Source organism: Helianthus annuus, chromosome 16, assembly GCF_002127325.2.
Source record: "Helianthus annuus cultivar XRQ/B chromosome 16, HanXRQr2.0-SUNRISE, whole genome shotgun sequence".
In the NCBI taxonomy this organism is placed as follows: Eukaryota; Viridiplantae; Streptophyta; class Magnoliopsida; order Asterales; family Asteraceae; genus Helianthus; species Helianthus annuus.
The window spans coordinates 120,962,803-120,979,007 of record NC_035448.2 but is presented as its reverse complement, the minus strand read 5'-3'; the positions used below and the strand labels follow the sequence as shown (position 1 = coordinate 120,979,007).

The 16,205-nt window shown below is 40.5% G+C and overlaps 1 protein-coding gene and 1 long non-coding RNA gene across 3 annotated transcripts; one reads left to right on the top strand and one right to left on the bottom strand.

Annotated features, from left to right (window-relative positions):
- The first annotated feature begins 1,156 nt into the window (after nucleotides 1–1,156).
- LOC110919566 lies at nucleotides 1,157–2,665 on the top strand. The gene has a single exon (XM_022163837.1). It carries the CDS (start codon nucleotides 1,157–1,159, stop codon nucleotides 2,663–2,665), a length of 1,509 nt encoding a protein of 502 aa, XP_022019529.1.
- A 4,594-nt stretch (nucleotides 2,666–7,259) lies between these two features.
- On the bottom strand, nucleotides 7,260–16,205 carry LOC110917652. Of its 2 annotated transcripts, XR_004883708.1 has the most exons (6): nucleotides 15,689–16,205; nucleotides 14,320–14,404; nucleotides 9,662–14,016; nucleotides 8,294–8,378; nucleotides 7,899–7,989; nucleotides 7,260–7,320 (listed from the first exon to the last, which is right to left on the bottom strand). It is a non-coding gene; the product is annotated as an uncharacterized LOC110917652 (long non-coding RNA). The 2 variants fall into 2 exon arrangements; XR_002580738.2 differs by lacking the exon at nucleotides 7,260–7,320 and having other exon boundaries at nucleotides 7,329–7,989.

Here is a 16,205-nt window from a genome sequence, read left to right as displayed (position 1 = left end):
GACCCGGTCATTACCTATTATTTTATTGTAAACAAATAATTATAAACGGTTATTCTAGAATATTTCATCTTCGCATGGAAGGATACACAACTAAATCTTCAACTTTTTGGGAAGATCATGCAAATCCCTAACTTATCGGAATCCATCCTAAGTTAGGGGAAACCCTAATAGCAAAACTATAAATAGAGGTAAACATATAAGGTATGGATCATCTTGTTCTCATACAACTCTTCTCTTCATCTTTACTCCCATAAACCGAGACTTATTCTCACGCCGGAGGGTGGTTAAAGGAATAACCCCATTCCTGTAACGAGTCCTAACGATGTTTCTGTTTTGCAGCTAACCGTTCGGGTCACTGATCGTTGAAGTCTTAGTCGCATACTACTGTTAAGGTCAGTGTTTCTTCATTGGCGTCATCCGTGGGACCTTTTCGGTAACAATCAGATTGAACCCCATGGCAAGTGATCGGAACGTAGCAGTTACCCCAAACCAAACAAAGACAAACAACAACCCGGTGTTGGGAGCAGGCCCTGTCTCCACTACACTGGCCTCTCCGGCCATTACCAGGTCGCTTGACCTGGAGTTCGAGGCGGAAGGACCACCGCCAAGTTTTACAAACACCACCGCCGTCTCCTCGGGGACTAAGGTAGCAGATCTGTTTCCCTACACGTCCTCACGGTTGCAATCGGGGGGACCAAGTATAACCGGCGGTAGCATGTTCAGCCCAATGGCAACCACCAGTGCGCAGATCTCACGCCTTAGCTCTATGCCCGTTATCACATCGGCAAACCCAAGCATCGTTATACCACAGGCCAGCATGCCCAGTATTACCAACCTTCGGTTACTTACTCCATGCCGCTTTTGTATTCTACAGCATTAACAGCGGCACTGTCAACGCCACCTCACCAACCGGTTATTATGCCAGCAGGAATTATGAACGCTCCTGTCACACCGGGAAATCAGGCATATTTCCCTGGGTACTGTTACGCACCCCCGTATGGGTACTTACCCCCATACGGTAACTCAATGTGCACAACCCAGGGAGCCACACAAGGCAACACTCGATCGCCATACGCGGCTTATATGCCGCCTTGGTGGGCTTTTCCAGCGTCACAACCGGTTTACACTCAAACCCCACCAACAGCGGAACCAATTTATGATAGAGGAAACACATCTAGACCCAGATTCTCTTCACGGGGGTCCCAGTCCCATGCTAAACTTTACTTTGGCTCAACCCTCGATCACTCTGGGTGTAAGCCAGAACGGAATCATTCCTCCAGTACAACCTATCAATGTAGAAGAAGACGAACTCACCAGACCTTACAAGCCGGTGGATGCGACTTTCAAGTCCAAGTTCACCAGAAGAATAGCAGAAGCCTCTATTAAGGAGAAACCCAAGATGCCTCAAACTGTAGGCAAATATGATGGTCTAGGTGACCCTGATGACCATCTTAACCTATTCAAAAGTGCCGGGGAGGTAGCCTGTTGGCCCATGCCCCTATGGTGCAAAATGTTTGTACAAACACTGGTAGGCGCGGCACGGGTCTGGTGGGACAGTCTGCCCACTGGCGAAATAGACAGTTTTGAAGATCTAGAATCCAAATTCATCCTGCAGTTCAGCCAGCAGCACAGGCACACGAAGGATAGGAACGAACTCCTCCACATCCGTCGGCGAGACAATCAAACGGTGGAAAATTTTATTGTTAGATTCAACAAAGAAAGCCTGGCAATCCCGGGCGTGACAAACGACCTAGCATGTGGAGCCTTCCTACAAGGAGTAAACGACGACGAGTTTTTGAGAACACTTCATGGAAGGGACGGCGTACCGCCAACCATCGATGAAGTACTTCGGATAGCTAAAGTGTATGTCATACAAGAAAAGGCAGTAGCCGCCAGTCATGCAGCCAATAGGAAAAAGGAGGCCCTGAAAAACCAAGAAGACAGGGAGCAGCCAGGATCTAAAGGTAGGGGTAGAGGAGATCGATACCAAAGGAATGACAAGACGGACTTGCGATATGATAGACACCGAAACACCTATTCAAGGAATGAGTCTTCGAAACCTCGATCTGACTACCCTAACCTGAGCAAGACACCGGCAGAGATCTTAGCTTCGGAGAATCTCAAGTTCAATCCTTCAAAGCCTCTGAAAGATAACCCCAACAAAGACACAAGTAAATACTGTGAATACCACAAAGGGAGCGACCACGATACAAACGACTGCTTTCAGCTAAAAAGGCAGATCGAATATTTTGTGAAAGAGGGTAAATTGGCACACCTAGTAAGGGATATCAAGCAGGGCCCGCCCGTCGTCAAGGAAGAGAACGATAAGGCGGCTGGTAAGAGACCGCGAGAATTGAATATGGTACACGCGGACAAGGGAAAAGGGGCAAAACGAAGTTTCTCCGCGCTCGAACCCTGGATGTCAGCAACCATGACCATCGAACCTCGTGGGGAAGATTTACACCTCACGACTGACACCCTGATTATATCCGCTGCAGTCGGAGATTACCGCATGAGGCAAATCCTGGTCGACACCGGGAGCTCAGAAGACATTATCTATGAGCATTGTTTCAATAGAATGCAACCAGAGGATAGAAAGTTGCTCGAATCGGTGCACGCTCCCATTAAAGGATTCACAGGCGAAAAGGTTGACCCTATTAGTTAGATCACCTTCCCGGTTACGTTTGGACAAGAACCCAGAGAAAGAACCATACTCCTAACTTTCCTTGTGGTACGCGCTGAGTCATACCACAATGTGATCATTGGAAGATTCACTCTGGGGAAATTGGACGCTATAGTCTCTATGGCGCGAGGATTCATGAAGTTCCCTACCCCGCGGGGCATTGCGACAATTTTCCGTGACAAACTAGGGGAGGTACTAAACGCCAAAAGATGTCGGCAAGGCCCCACTGGAGCCGTTGGTCCAGAAAGATGGGTATTGAGCACACGCCATCCAGATCAGACGGTCATAATCGGAGACAGCCTTTCTCCCGAGGTTAAAAATGATTTGAAACAACTGCTGAGAAGGAATGTCGATGTCTTTGCCTTCGAACATTCTGACATGACAGGAATACCCCGCGATAAGGCGGAACATAAGCTAGCAACACTTCCGGGCATTAAGCCGGTCGCGCAAGGTAAACGCAGTATGGCTCCGGATCGGAGGGCAGCGGTTGTTAGAGAGGTGCGGAAGTTGGTAGAAGCTGGAATCCTCAGAGAAACACAATACCACACATGGGTATTAAACCCGGTGATGGTAAAGAAACCAGACGGCACATGGCGGATGTGCATTGATTTCAAAGACCTGAATAAAGCATGCCCCAAGGACGCGTATCCACTACCTGAGATGGACCTTAAGGTCGACTCCCTGGTCCCTTACAGGTACAAATGTTTTTTAGACGTGTATAAGGGGTATCATCAGATTAAGATGTCCAAAGAAGACGAGGAAAAAACGGCGTTTCACACGGACGTTGGCATTTTCTGTTACACAAAGATGCCGTTCGGCCTACGAAACGCCGGGGCTACTTACCAGCGACTCATGGACCAAGCCTTCGAAACGCAAATTGGCAGAAATTTAGAAGTATACGTCGATGATCTCGTGATCAAAAGCAGGGAAGAAAAGCAAATGTTAGAAGACATTGAAGAAACTTTCCGAAAGCTTAGAGAATACAACATCAAACTCAATCCCAAAAAATGCTCTTTCGGGGTAGAAGAAGGGAAGTTCTTAGGAGTGATTGTCACCCGGGACGGTTTTAAAGCTAATCCGGAAAAGGTGGCCGCCATAACCCAGATGCCCTCTCCAAGAACCTTGAAAGAAGCGCAAGCATTAAATGGGCGTTTAGTGGCGATCAACAGATTCCTAGCAAGGCACGCTGAAAAATCTTTGCCATTTATCAAGACGTTGAAAGATTGTCTCAACAAAAAGAATTTCCAATGGACTGGCGAAGCGGAAGAAGCCCTGCAAGACATGAAACGTTTCATAGAAAGATTACCCATGCTGACAGCGACACGGCCTAATGAAGTGCTTAAAATGTACTTGGCAGCCGCCCACAACGCGGTAAGTGCGGTACTCATGGTGGAAAGAGATGGGAAGTAGACACCCGTATATTACATCAGCCGAGTATTGGCGGGACCCGAGACGCGGTACCCGACTTTGGAAAAACTGGTCCTAGCACTAGTTCACGCCACCCGGCGACTAAAAAGATATTTTCAAGCACATTGTGTACAGATCTTGACAAATTATCCGCTACAACAAATTTTGCACAAGCCAGAGATCTCCGGAAGACTGGCCAAATGGGCAATCGAACTAGGCGCCTTGGATATTGAATACCGAAAAAGAACAGCAGTCAAAGGGCAGGTAATCGCCGATTTCCTAGATGAAATCCCTGAAGGAGAAGCTATTGCGGACCCCACCATCCAAGACATCACGGAATCCAGCACTGCCCGGTAGACCTGAAAACTATACACTGACGGGTCATCAAGCGGAAAAAGGTCTGGGGCTGGTTTAATGCTAATAAGCCAAGACGAGATAAGGCTGATGTATGCCTTACGCTTTGATTTTGAATGCTCCAACAACGAAGCAGAATATGAAACACTACTAGCAGGTTTAAGAATGGCCAAATCTATGGGAGCCACAAGGGTGGATGCATATGTTGATTCGTTACTGGTCAACAATCAAGTAAACGAAACATACGAGGCCAAAGATGAATCGATGGCAAGATACCTGGCAAAAACGAAGGAACTCATGGCTTCCTTTGATAACGTCACACTCATCCACGTCCATAGAGGCAAAAACCAGATAGCAGATGCTCTCAGCAAACTCGCCACCTCAGGCATGGAAAAAGAAGTCAAAGTTGAGACGCTGCAGACACCCTCAATTGAACCACGGAATGTTTCCGCCGTCCCAACGGAAGAACCCTGCTGGTATACCCCAGTGCTAAAATTCCTCGACAAGGGGGAGTTACCTCCCGCTAAAGGCGAAGCACAGAAGGTGCAAACAAAGGCATTGCAATACGAAGTCAATAACGGCGTCCTTTATCGAAAGTCTTACTTGGGACCACTTTTGCGTTGTGTCTCTCCAACAGAAGCAAAGTATTTGATCAGCGAGATTCATGCAGGTCTGTGTGGCATTCATGCTGGACCTCGGGCGGTAGTGGCCAAAATCCATAACGCCGGGTACTATTGGCCCGGGATGCACGAAGACGCCGTAGTAGAACTCAGAAAATGCCGTAGTTTCCAGAAATTCGCTCCCCAAACACTCAGGCCGAAGAACAACTTAATACCGGTTACAGCAGCATGGCCTTTTCAAAAATGGGCCGCGGATATTGTTGGACCTTTCCCACCCGCTCCCGGAAAGCTAAAATACTTAATCGTGGCGATTGATTACTTTACCAAGTGGGTGGAAGCCAAGCCTTTGGCTAAAATCACGGCAGATAACGCCAAAAAGTTCCTTTGGGAACACATAGTATGTCGATTTGGATTGCCGCTATATCTGGTAAGCGATAACGGAACATAGTTTACAGACAGAGTTTTTCAAGAATGGTGCGCCAACCTCCAAATCCAGCAAATCTTCACTTCAGTAGCGCACCCCCAAGGAAACGGCCAGGTAGAACGGGCGAATAGAAGCCTGTTGGATGGTATAAAAAGAAGATTAGGTCATGAGGAAAGCTCCTGGGTGGAAGAACTGCCAAATGTCCTCTGGGCACACAGAACAATGCCTAAGACAAGCAATAATGAAACCCCCTTCAGCCTAACCTATAGAGCGGAAGCAATGATACCCGCGGAAGCGGGATTGCCGTCACTACGCCGCCTTACCACAGGCGACGACAATGATAGTCTCTTAAGGGAAAGCCTAGACCTACTGGAAGAAAGGCGAGAAGCAGCCGCCATCAGCGAAGCAAGATACAAGAAGTCATTAGAAAGATACTACAACAAACGCGTGGCCAAGCACACTTTCAAAGAGGGTGATTATGTCATGCGTGATAATGAAGCAAGTAGGGCGGAACCCCTAGGCAAGCTGGGACCCAACTGGGAAGGCCCCTATGTCATCCAAAAAGATTTGGGCAAAGGGGCCTATCGCTTATCCAGACTAGACGGTACCACCGTGCCGCGCAGTTGGAACATAGCCCAACTGAGGAAATGTTATTTGTAATGCCTTGCTCCTAACAGCAAGAGCAGACATTTCTTTAGAAAACAAATGTAATCCACCCACAGCAGTGTCACTTCGTTTCATTTAAGTTTGAATTTAATAAAAGTTATCTACCTTTGGTTTTCATCATTACCCAACAATATAAATTACCATCGCATTATAACTGCACATAACGGTAAACCGAAAAAAGTACCCTTAAACACGAAATATTTTCAAACACAAAAGTCATGGGGTCAATACATACAGCGTTGACAGCGGGTATCTTGGTAATAGATACGTTAACTGCTACAAAAAGATAGGCATTTTAACACATGCACACGGACTATCTTAAACAAACCAAGTACTTGTCCCTGTTGTTAAAAACCAACACATGGGCACCAAAAAGAACATGTTCAAACACCTACTGGTGGGAATAGGTCGCCATCACCTCTGCAGGGGTATGCAGCACCGCACCACCACTAACCAACACAGGAGGATCAACGGCCAAGCCACCGGTTGATCCCCCAATCACTAATGGAGCTATCATCCCCGGATCAGCCACCGGATTCTTCTATGAACAACCACCGTGACGACGTTCGTATACCAAGCGGTAACGTTGAACATGATCAACTGGTATAAGCTCTTTCAAAACATCAGCTGATAGTGATGGCACATCAGGATCAACTGGTTGAGGATCGTCATAAACAACACTTCTACATGCTCGATTCGCCCGGGTTGCAACAGCATGAGGAAGCGGCCTACTCTTTCGAAGCATCAACTTCGTTACCGGAGTCTGCAACTGAACCAACCCGTCAGCAGCATCCAAGAGTCGGAAGATATCGGATAGCCTCTGTCTATAAACTTTTCGACTCATTCTGTCAGGTTACTAAATTAGGAAAAACAAACCCAATTTATAGAAGGGTAAAAAGCTAAACAGTCTTGACAGTGATGATGTAACACCCTAGTTAGTAATTAACAATTTTATATGTAAACGCCAACAATTAGATGTGTAGTTAAGCCTACACATACTATAAAAATACGAATTTATTAAAACTTTTACAATTCATAAGTTATTCTACATAACGTGGTTGAATTCGTTGTTTAAAATTTGCAAAGTGTTAAAGTGCGGAAGCATGTATCTATATCGTGTTCGGTCCTTCGTCGAGCTTGATCGTCTTCCAGCATCCAAAATATACCTACATTTCATAAACATGAAATGCTTTAGTCTTACGGGCTTTAAAACGTGTCCAAACGAGTCCGGGAAACCATTGATTCCAAAAACAAAAATTTGAAAATGACCTCCACCGTAACTTACGGTGGCACCGTAAGTTACGGTGGCCTCTCTAATAAAATTTTCCTACCGTACAACAGTAGGCAACCACCGTAAATAATTCAGCTCCACCGTAACTTACGGTGGCACCGTAAGTTACGGTGGCCCCTGCATTCAGCCTTTCCATTTTGCCGTAATTGACACGAAATCTTTCGTATCTTTAAATTCGCTTGTCCGTTTGACCTACCATTTCTTCCTACATGTTTGTAATTTGATTCTCCATCATATGGAGTTAAAGTCCGACATCCGGCTTAATAAATTTTGAGACTTTTATGCATTCGGCTTATTACGTTTTTACAAGATTTTGACCCGTCTACGCTTAAATGCATATTTTGACCCGTTAGAGAGAATTTAATCATTTAAGTTTAAATCCCACTCTCTACTTTCACATGTCATTTTTCTACATTAAGGTATTCACATATCTTCCACCAAATTTACGCGTACCTGGCGCGGGTCAAAGTATTGACCCGTTTTAATACCTTGCCTTAATAATTTGCTGATTCATAGCCACGTAAATTCCATAAGCCGTTTTACCCTGTGAGCATTAGACTCGACATGCACTTGTTAGTCGTTATTCATCAAATGGTGTTAACATTACCATTTGACCTGTTTAGTCTAAACGACCAACATTTTGCACTTATATTTGAATGGTATTTATTTACCATTTCATTATTTAACCCATTTCGCCCCTTTTTGTCATTAAACATGGTTTTTATCCTTTTATTCTTCCCGACCCGTATCATTTCGTGTCAGGATCCATATTTCGGATATAACCTTGGTCGTGTTTATAATCTATAAAGTAAATATGTATCCTAAAAAAAAGTGTAAGCTTTACTTACCTCGCGTCCGCGCAAACATTCTTCGCATCCATGATCCGTTTGACCCGTTCCTTTTCAAGCTCCCACCTAGCTTGTTTAGAGTCAGCTATATCATAACATCCATAAGATGGTTAGATTGGTCATTCTATATAATGGCCATCACCCTATGGACCCCCTTTTTTTACACACTTATCAATCAAAGCATGCCATATATTCAACAACTAGTTTCATACCATAATTATTTTCATTCACTAACCGTTTGACCCGTTAGTGAAATTACTTATATAACAAGTTAGTAAGTGATTTTAAACACTTTAAGCATGTCACATAAAGTGCTATTTGTTCCTAACAATAAATACTTCATGACTAAACAAGTATACGCAATCATATGCCTTTTCCGGATTAATAATAACATTATTAATGTGCAGCGATTTTTCTATTCAGCTGCTGTAATCGACCATTATGACCCATTTAAAGTCCGAACAAGATTAACATGTTCAAAAATGGATCGTAGAAAACTTCAATACCTTCGCAAGCATATAAGGTACACCTTCTAACGAATTTTCTATGATTTTATATGATTTTTATAAAATCAGCACAGCAACTATATTTTCATTTTTCAATCAGCTTTTAAGTTTTCTGAACAGCAGTTTTAATCACATTTTTGACCTCTTTAACAACCACATTTGTTTCTTATGATTGAAAACAGTAAAAATTTACTTCATAAGCTTTCCGAAAAGGTATAGAACACCCAAATCGGACAAACGGTTGATTTTATATGATTTTTTTAAGATTAGTCAAAATCCATATAAAAAGCTACGGAAATCGTGTTTAGGTTCCTTTCAAATTCGACCCAAACCATCAAATGCAACCTATTTCCATGGCTATAACCCTTATTAAACTCTTGGTAATGGTTAGAAACCTATAACACAGTGATTGTAGGCTAAGAGATGTCAAAAATATCATCTATTTCAGCACTTTAGTTTTCATTTAGGCATTTTAACAAACACCTAGTGTGCAAGATTCGTATACTTCTTTTGTCAAGTTCTTGATTAACTTCCAACCAAGCTTCAAGCATCAATTTCAAGCCCTTATGTCTAGTGTTTATAAGTTACAACTAGAACTTGCATTACTTACCTAATGTTCATCTATTTTAACACTATAATTCTAGTGTTCATCCCATATTCATAAAACCCACTTAGCACCTACATAACTAGTTAACCAAAACACTAATTTATGGTGCTAAATTAGCGAGTTTACATCTAGGGTTTGTTTTCAAGAAATCATACAACACTAATTCAGCCATAGCCTCTCTAATCCATACATAATTCGCGATTATGAAGATTACTCAAATTTTACAACTTCACAAATCATCAAATTTTTACATACCTTATGATCCCCACGACTAGGCGATCACGAATTTGTAATCATGCAGACGATTCGGGCTTGATTTGAGCTTCGATTTGGAGGATTTGTTGAACTAGGGTTTGAGCTCTCCTGGCTCCTTCTTCTGATCGCATACGTACACACATGTATGTGTGTTTTTTTTTATTTAAGTGTTTTAATAAAACACTTCTCTAGTTGCCCATGTTTAGCCCCTCAAGTTTAGAGATTCATAAATGAAACTATAACCCATAGTTTATTATTTAGTTACTCATTACTAACTAGGTTAATTTTACCTAGTTAACTTAGTGGGTTCCGGGAGTTAAAACCCGTTTTATTTTAAGTCCCGTTAAATCGGGCATTTTATCCATTCTATTTTCCTGGAAGCTCTTATTCACTTTTAATTAATATTAGGATTATTCACTTGATTCCTAATATTTTCCGGTTTACTTTTACCGCTAACGGTACTTTCCCCGTCTTTAGTATTAACGGGGTTTAATTTCCAAACCTGTTTTCGGGGTGTTACAAGTCTACCCCCTTAAAGAGGTTTCGTCCTCGAAACCTTTTCTTGCTTAATTCATCGAGTTCAAACTCAATGCATTTGATCCGAGAAATCTTTTAAACGTTACTTTTACTTTGACCAATTGTTAGTATTACCAGAAAAGTATGGCAATATCCTTTTGGTTACTAATTGTCTACGTATCTCATACTACATAGTGCAATCTTGAAATAACGTAATCTCGTTATTTCCACTAGTCCGGTTAACTTAGTGATATTCATCGCTTTCATATACTATCAAATTATTTATGAATCCGTCGTTTTGACCGTTTTAAGGTCCTTGGTGAAATCTTTAACTTTTAGCAACTATTCTTTTGTTCATGAACTTATAGCTTTATGATCCCTCAAATAAGTGATCAATATTTTCTGTTAGTGAGGTCTCATGGGCCGTCACTTTATCTCTTGGATCTATACACCTTTGTTGTTTACTTGACCGAGTCGCCAAACGTTGGCCACTTAGTCACACAGGTTTATAAATTATGTTTATTCTACATTACTCTTCGTAGTGAATAACGTGTTAAACAATTTCTTAATTTGGGTTTCGACCTTAACCGATCTCACTAACTAGACTTATCAGTCCAGTTACTTTGTACCCATCACTCGGGTCATAATATGATTACTTCACATTACTTCTCTTGTCCGTGATCGCGTCACGTCATGTTTAGGTCTATTCCAACCTTTCTTTTCAAATGTATCGTCTTGCACTTATCAGTGTCAAGACTTATATCTTTCATGCCTATTACATATTCGTCTATCAGAATTCATATTCGAAAAACGTCATTTCTTGCAAAAACCGGAGTTTTAGTTTAGCATTTTCCTTTTAACTTTTGTCAATTATCCATATCAAGGAAATTGATAACTCATAATTTATTGTTTTCCGTTCTTACTTTATGCGGGGAATCATAACAAATTCCCTCACCTTACACTATTGACCCGTAGGTTCCTTCACTTAACCTCGTAGGCTATTTCCTTATGTTTTCACCTCTTTAAGGTGAGACCCTTATGATCCTTTTGCTTTAAATTCATATCCCGCAGGTTATGATGATCCCGTAGATCATCTTTTATTCAAGTCTTTATTCAAATATGTATACATTTATATACGCATATGGCATTAAGGCACCCCCTCTTATGTTTTAGAATTATTCACCTTTACTTTTTGGATTTCGTTTGACCTTGACCGTAGTCTAAGGCTACATTGTTTTCTTTCGAATTATCCTTCCGACTCCTTGACTTCTAACGTCAATTACACGTCGGTTTGCCCTACACTTACTGTTAACCGGTTCTTACCTATACTTCTTTACGTCCCATTACCCGGGTTCTTTTATTCTAATGTTTTTAACACCTTTAACTCCTTTACATAGGTTTACTAATATTTCGCACTTTTTTTTTATTCGATTCGCGCTTACTTACTTTAGCACGAGTCATCCTTTTTTAAATTTTGTTTGACTTGTTCGTGTGAAAATTTCATCACTTATAGATGTCAAACTTCAATCTTTGTTCGACCCGTTCAACTTTAAAATAGTTGAGCGTAATTCATCAAAATTTCTATTTGCCGTTATCTTATCGTCCTTTGGTCATGACCCAAAACCCGAGTCTTTTGACTTTCCATGCGCGTTCCTGTTTCTCAGTCTACGCATGTGTTTAAATCCTTACCCACCAACCGGGTGTTTTACCGAAGTCGTTATTATTGCAACCCTTACGGTATGCATTATGACTTTGTTTCGCTTTTATATTCCTACTTTGTTCTCAAATTTGGTGTTTTACAAAATCGGCCCGTTAAGAGTCTTATTTGCATTCTTCGGGTTTGAGTGTAAGTACACTACCTCCCAATGCATATCTTGATCATTTTACATGTTTATATTCTTCGGGTTCGAGTGTAAGTACACCCCCTCCCAATACATGTCTACATCATTTTACATGTTTGCATTTTCCGGGTTCGAGTGTAAGTACACCTCCTCCCAATACGTATTCTGATCATCTTACGTGTTTCTTTGTCCCTTCACTCGGGCTCATTATCTTAATGTAATACGCTTCCGTCACTCGGCTGTGCGTTTACATTATTATCAAATATTTTGCTCACTTGATTCTTTTGGGTACTTTTAATTTGTCCCATTTACCCCGTCCTTACTCCATCAGATATAATGTCTCTGCTATAAGAAACTCATGGTATCATATGCCACTACTTACTTGGCCAGAGTAAGCGATTAACACATGACATACACGACCTTTTTATAGTTTTCACATCACACCCCATGTAAGTAACACCTCTATTTAGTTTTCTTGGAGATAATATCCTGGATAGGCATTCTATTCAGGTTTCCCAAGTTTCTAATTTACATATGCGACAATCATTCTTTACATGTTTGTTGCACATTGCTAATTATATTTAAAAGCACGCACCTGATAATGCTTGCCCCGACGGGCGTTTCTTGCCATTAACCTTGTTCGCGGTCTTTACGCGATTTAGTCCTTAGTGAGCATGTTCCTCTCGTCATGCCTCGGACTGTTCCTCTATCACATCTTTAATTTGTTTAACCTTTGTCATCTTTAAACGCAAGTGTCCTTCAATCAAGACATTCACAAAAGTTAGTAATGTCAACTTTACTAAATGCCCGTATCATAATACAAGACTTTTGTACTATATGTGTCAACACGCGTAACTTTGTCAACTACATTTATCGCTTAATTGAGGTAACGTGTATCACACGATAACCCCATGTGTTGTTTACAACACTTTAGCATGCTAAACTATTAGCATAGATGTACTTACCGGATTTGCGATCAAGCCTCGAACCGAACACCAATCTTTGTCAAGAGCATAAGGTTTAAGTCCAAGCATGGTTTTCCCCACCATACTTGAATCTCTTAAACCAGGGCTCTGATACCAACTTGTAACACCCTAGTTACTAATTAACAATTTTATATGTAAACGCCAACAATTAGATGTGTAGTTAAGCCTACACATACTATAAAAATACGAATTTATTAAAACTTTTACAATTCATAAGTTATTCTACATAACGTGGTTGAATTCGTTGTTTAAAATTTGCAAAGTGTTAAAGTGCGGAAGCATGTATCTATATCGTGTTCGGTCCTTCGTCGAGCTTGATCGTCTTCTGGCATCCAAAATGTACCTACATTTCATAAACATGAAATGCTTTAGTCTTACGGGCTTTAAAACGTGTCCAAACGAGTCCGAGAAACCATTGATTCCAAAAACAAAAATTTGAAAATGACCTCCACCGTAACTTACGGTGGCACTGTAAGTTACGGTGCCCTCTGTAATAAAATTTTCCTACCGCACAACAGTAGGCAACCACCGTAAATAATTCAGCTCCACCGTAACTTACGGTGGCACCGTAAGTTACGGTGGCCCCTGCATTCAGCCTTTCCATTTTGCCGTAATTGACACGAAATCTTTCCTATCTTTAAATTTGCTTGTCCGTTTGACCTACCATTTCTTCCTACATGTTTGTAATTTGATTCTCCATCATATGGAGTTAAAGTCCGACATCCGGCTTAATAAATTTTGAGACTTTTATGCATTCGGCTTATTACCTTTTTACAAGATTTTGACCCGTCTACGCTTAAATGCATATTTTGACCCGTTAGAGAGAATTTAATCATTTAAGTTTAAATCCCACTCTCTACTTTCACATGTCATTTTTCTACATTAAGGTATTCACATATCTTCCACCAAATTTACACGTACCTGGCGCGGGTCAAAGTATTGACCCGTTTTAATACCTTGCCTTAATAATTTGCTGATTCATAGCCACGTAAATTCCATAAGCCGTTTTACCCTGTGAGCATTAGACTCGACATGCACTTGTTAGTCGTTATTCGTCAAATGGTGTTAACATTATCATTTGACCTGTTTAGTCTAAACGACCAACATTTTGCACTTATATTTGAATGGTATTTATTTACCATTTCATTATTTAACCCATTTCGCCCCTTTTTGTCATTAAACATGGTTTTTATCCTTTTATTCTTCCCGACCCGTATCATTTCGTGTCAGAATCCATATTTCGGATATAACCTTGGTCGTGTTTATAATCTATAAAGTAAATATGTATCCTAAAAAAAGTGTAAGCTTTACTTACCTTGCGTCCGCGCAAACATTCTTCGCATCCATGATCCGTTTGACCCGTTCCTTTTCAAGCTCCCACCTAGCTTGTTTAGAGTCAGCTATATCATAACATCCATAAGATAGTTAGATTGGTCATTCTATATAATGGCCATCACCCTATGGACCCCCTTTTTTTTACACACTTATCAATCAAAGCATGCCATATATTCAACAACTAGTTTCATACCATAATTATTTTCATTCACTAACCGTTTGACCCGTTAGTGAAATTACTTATATAACAAGTTAGTAAGTGATTTTAAACACTTTAAGCATGTCACATAAAGTGCTATTTGTTCCTAACAATAAATACTTCATGACTAAACAAGTATACGCAATCATATGCCTTTTCCGGATTAATAATAACATTATTAATGTGCAGCGATTTTTCTATTCAGCTGCTGTAATCGACCATTATGACCCATTTAAAGTCCGAACAAGATTAACATGTTCAAAAATGGATCGTAGAAAACTTCAATACCTTCGCAAGCATATAAGGTACACCTTCTAACGAATTTTCTATGATTTTATATGATTTTTATAAAATCAGCACAGCAACTATATTTTCATTTTTCAATCAGCTTTTAAGTTTTCTGAACAGCAGTTTTAATCACATTTTTGACCTCTTTAACAACCACATTTGTTTCTTATGATTGAAAACAGTAAAAATTTACTTCATAAGCTTTCCGAAAAGGTATAGAACACCCAAATCGGACAAACGGTTGATTTTATATGATTTTTTTAAGATTAGTCAAAATCCATATAAAAAGCTACGGAAATCGTGTTTAGGTTCCTTTCAAATTCGACCCAAACCATCAAATGCAACCTATTTCCATGGCTATAACCCTTATTAAACTCTTGGTAATGGTTAGAAACCTATAACACAGTGATTGTAGGCTAAGAGATGTCAAAAATATCATCTATTTCAGCACTTTAGTTTTCATTTAGGCATTTTAACAAACACCTAGTGTGCAAGATTCGTATACTTCTTTTGTCAAGTTCTTGATTAACTTCCAACCAAGCTTCAAGCATCAATTTCAAGCCCTTATGTCTAGTGTTTATAAGTTACAACTAGAACTTGCATTACTTACCTAATGTTCATCTATTTTAACACTATAATTCTAGTGTTCATCCCATATTCATAAAACCCACTTAGCACCTACATAACTAGTTAACCAAAACACTAATTTATGGTGCTAAATTAGCGAGTTTACATCTAGGGTTTGTTTTCAAGAAATCATACAGCACTAATTCAGCCATAGCCTCTCTAATCCATACATAATTCGCGATTATGAAGATTACTCAAATTTTACAACTTCACAAATCATCAAATTTTTACATACCTTATGATCCCCACGACTAGGCGATCACGAATTTGTAATCATGCAGACGATTCGGGCTTGATTTGAGCTTCGATTTGGAGGATTTGTTGAACTAGGGTTTGAGCTCTCCTGGCTCCTTCTTCTGATCGCATACGTACACACATGTATGTGTGTGTTTTTTTTTTATTTAAGTGTTTTAATAAAACACTTCTCTAGTTGCCCATGTTTAGCCCCTCAAGTTTAGAGATTCATAAATGAAACTATAACCCATAGTTTATTGTTTAGTTACTCATTACTAACTAGGTTAATTTTACCTAGTTAACTTAGTGGGTTCCGGGAGTTAAAACCCGTTTTATTTTAAGTCCCGTTAAATCGGGCATTTTATCCATTCTATTTTCCTGGAAGCTTTTATTCACTTTTAATTAATATTAGGATTATTCACTTGATTCCTAATATTTTCCGGTTTACTTTTACCGCTAACGGTACTTTCCCCGTCTTTAGTATTAACGGGGTTTAATTTCCAAACCTGTTTTCGGGG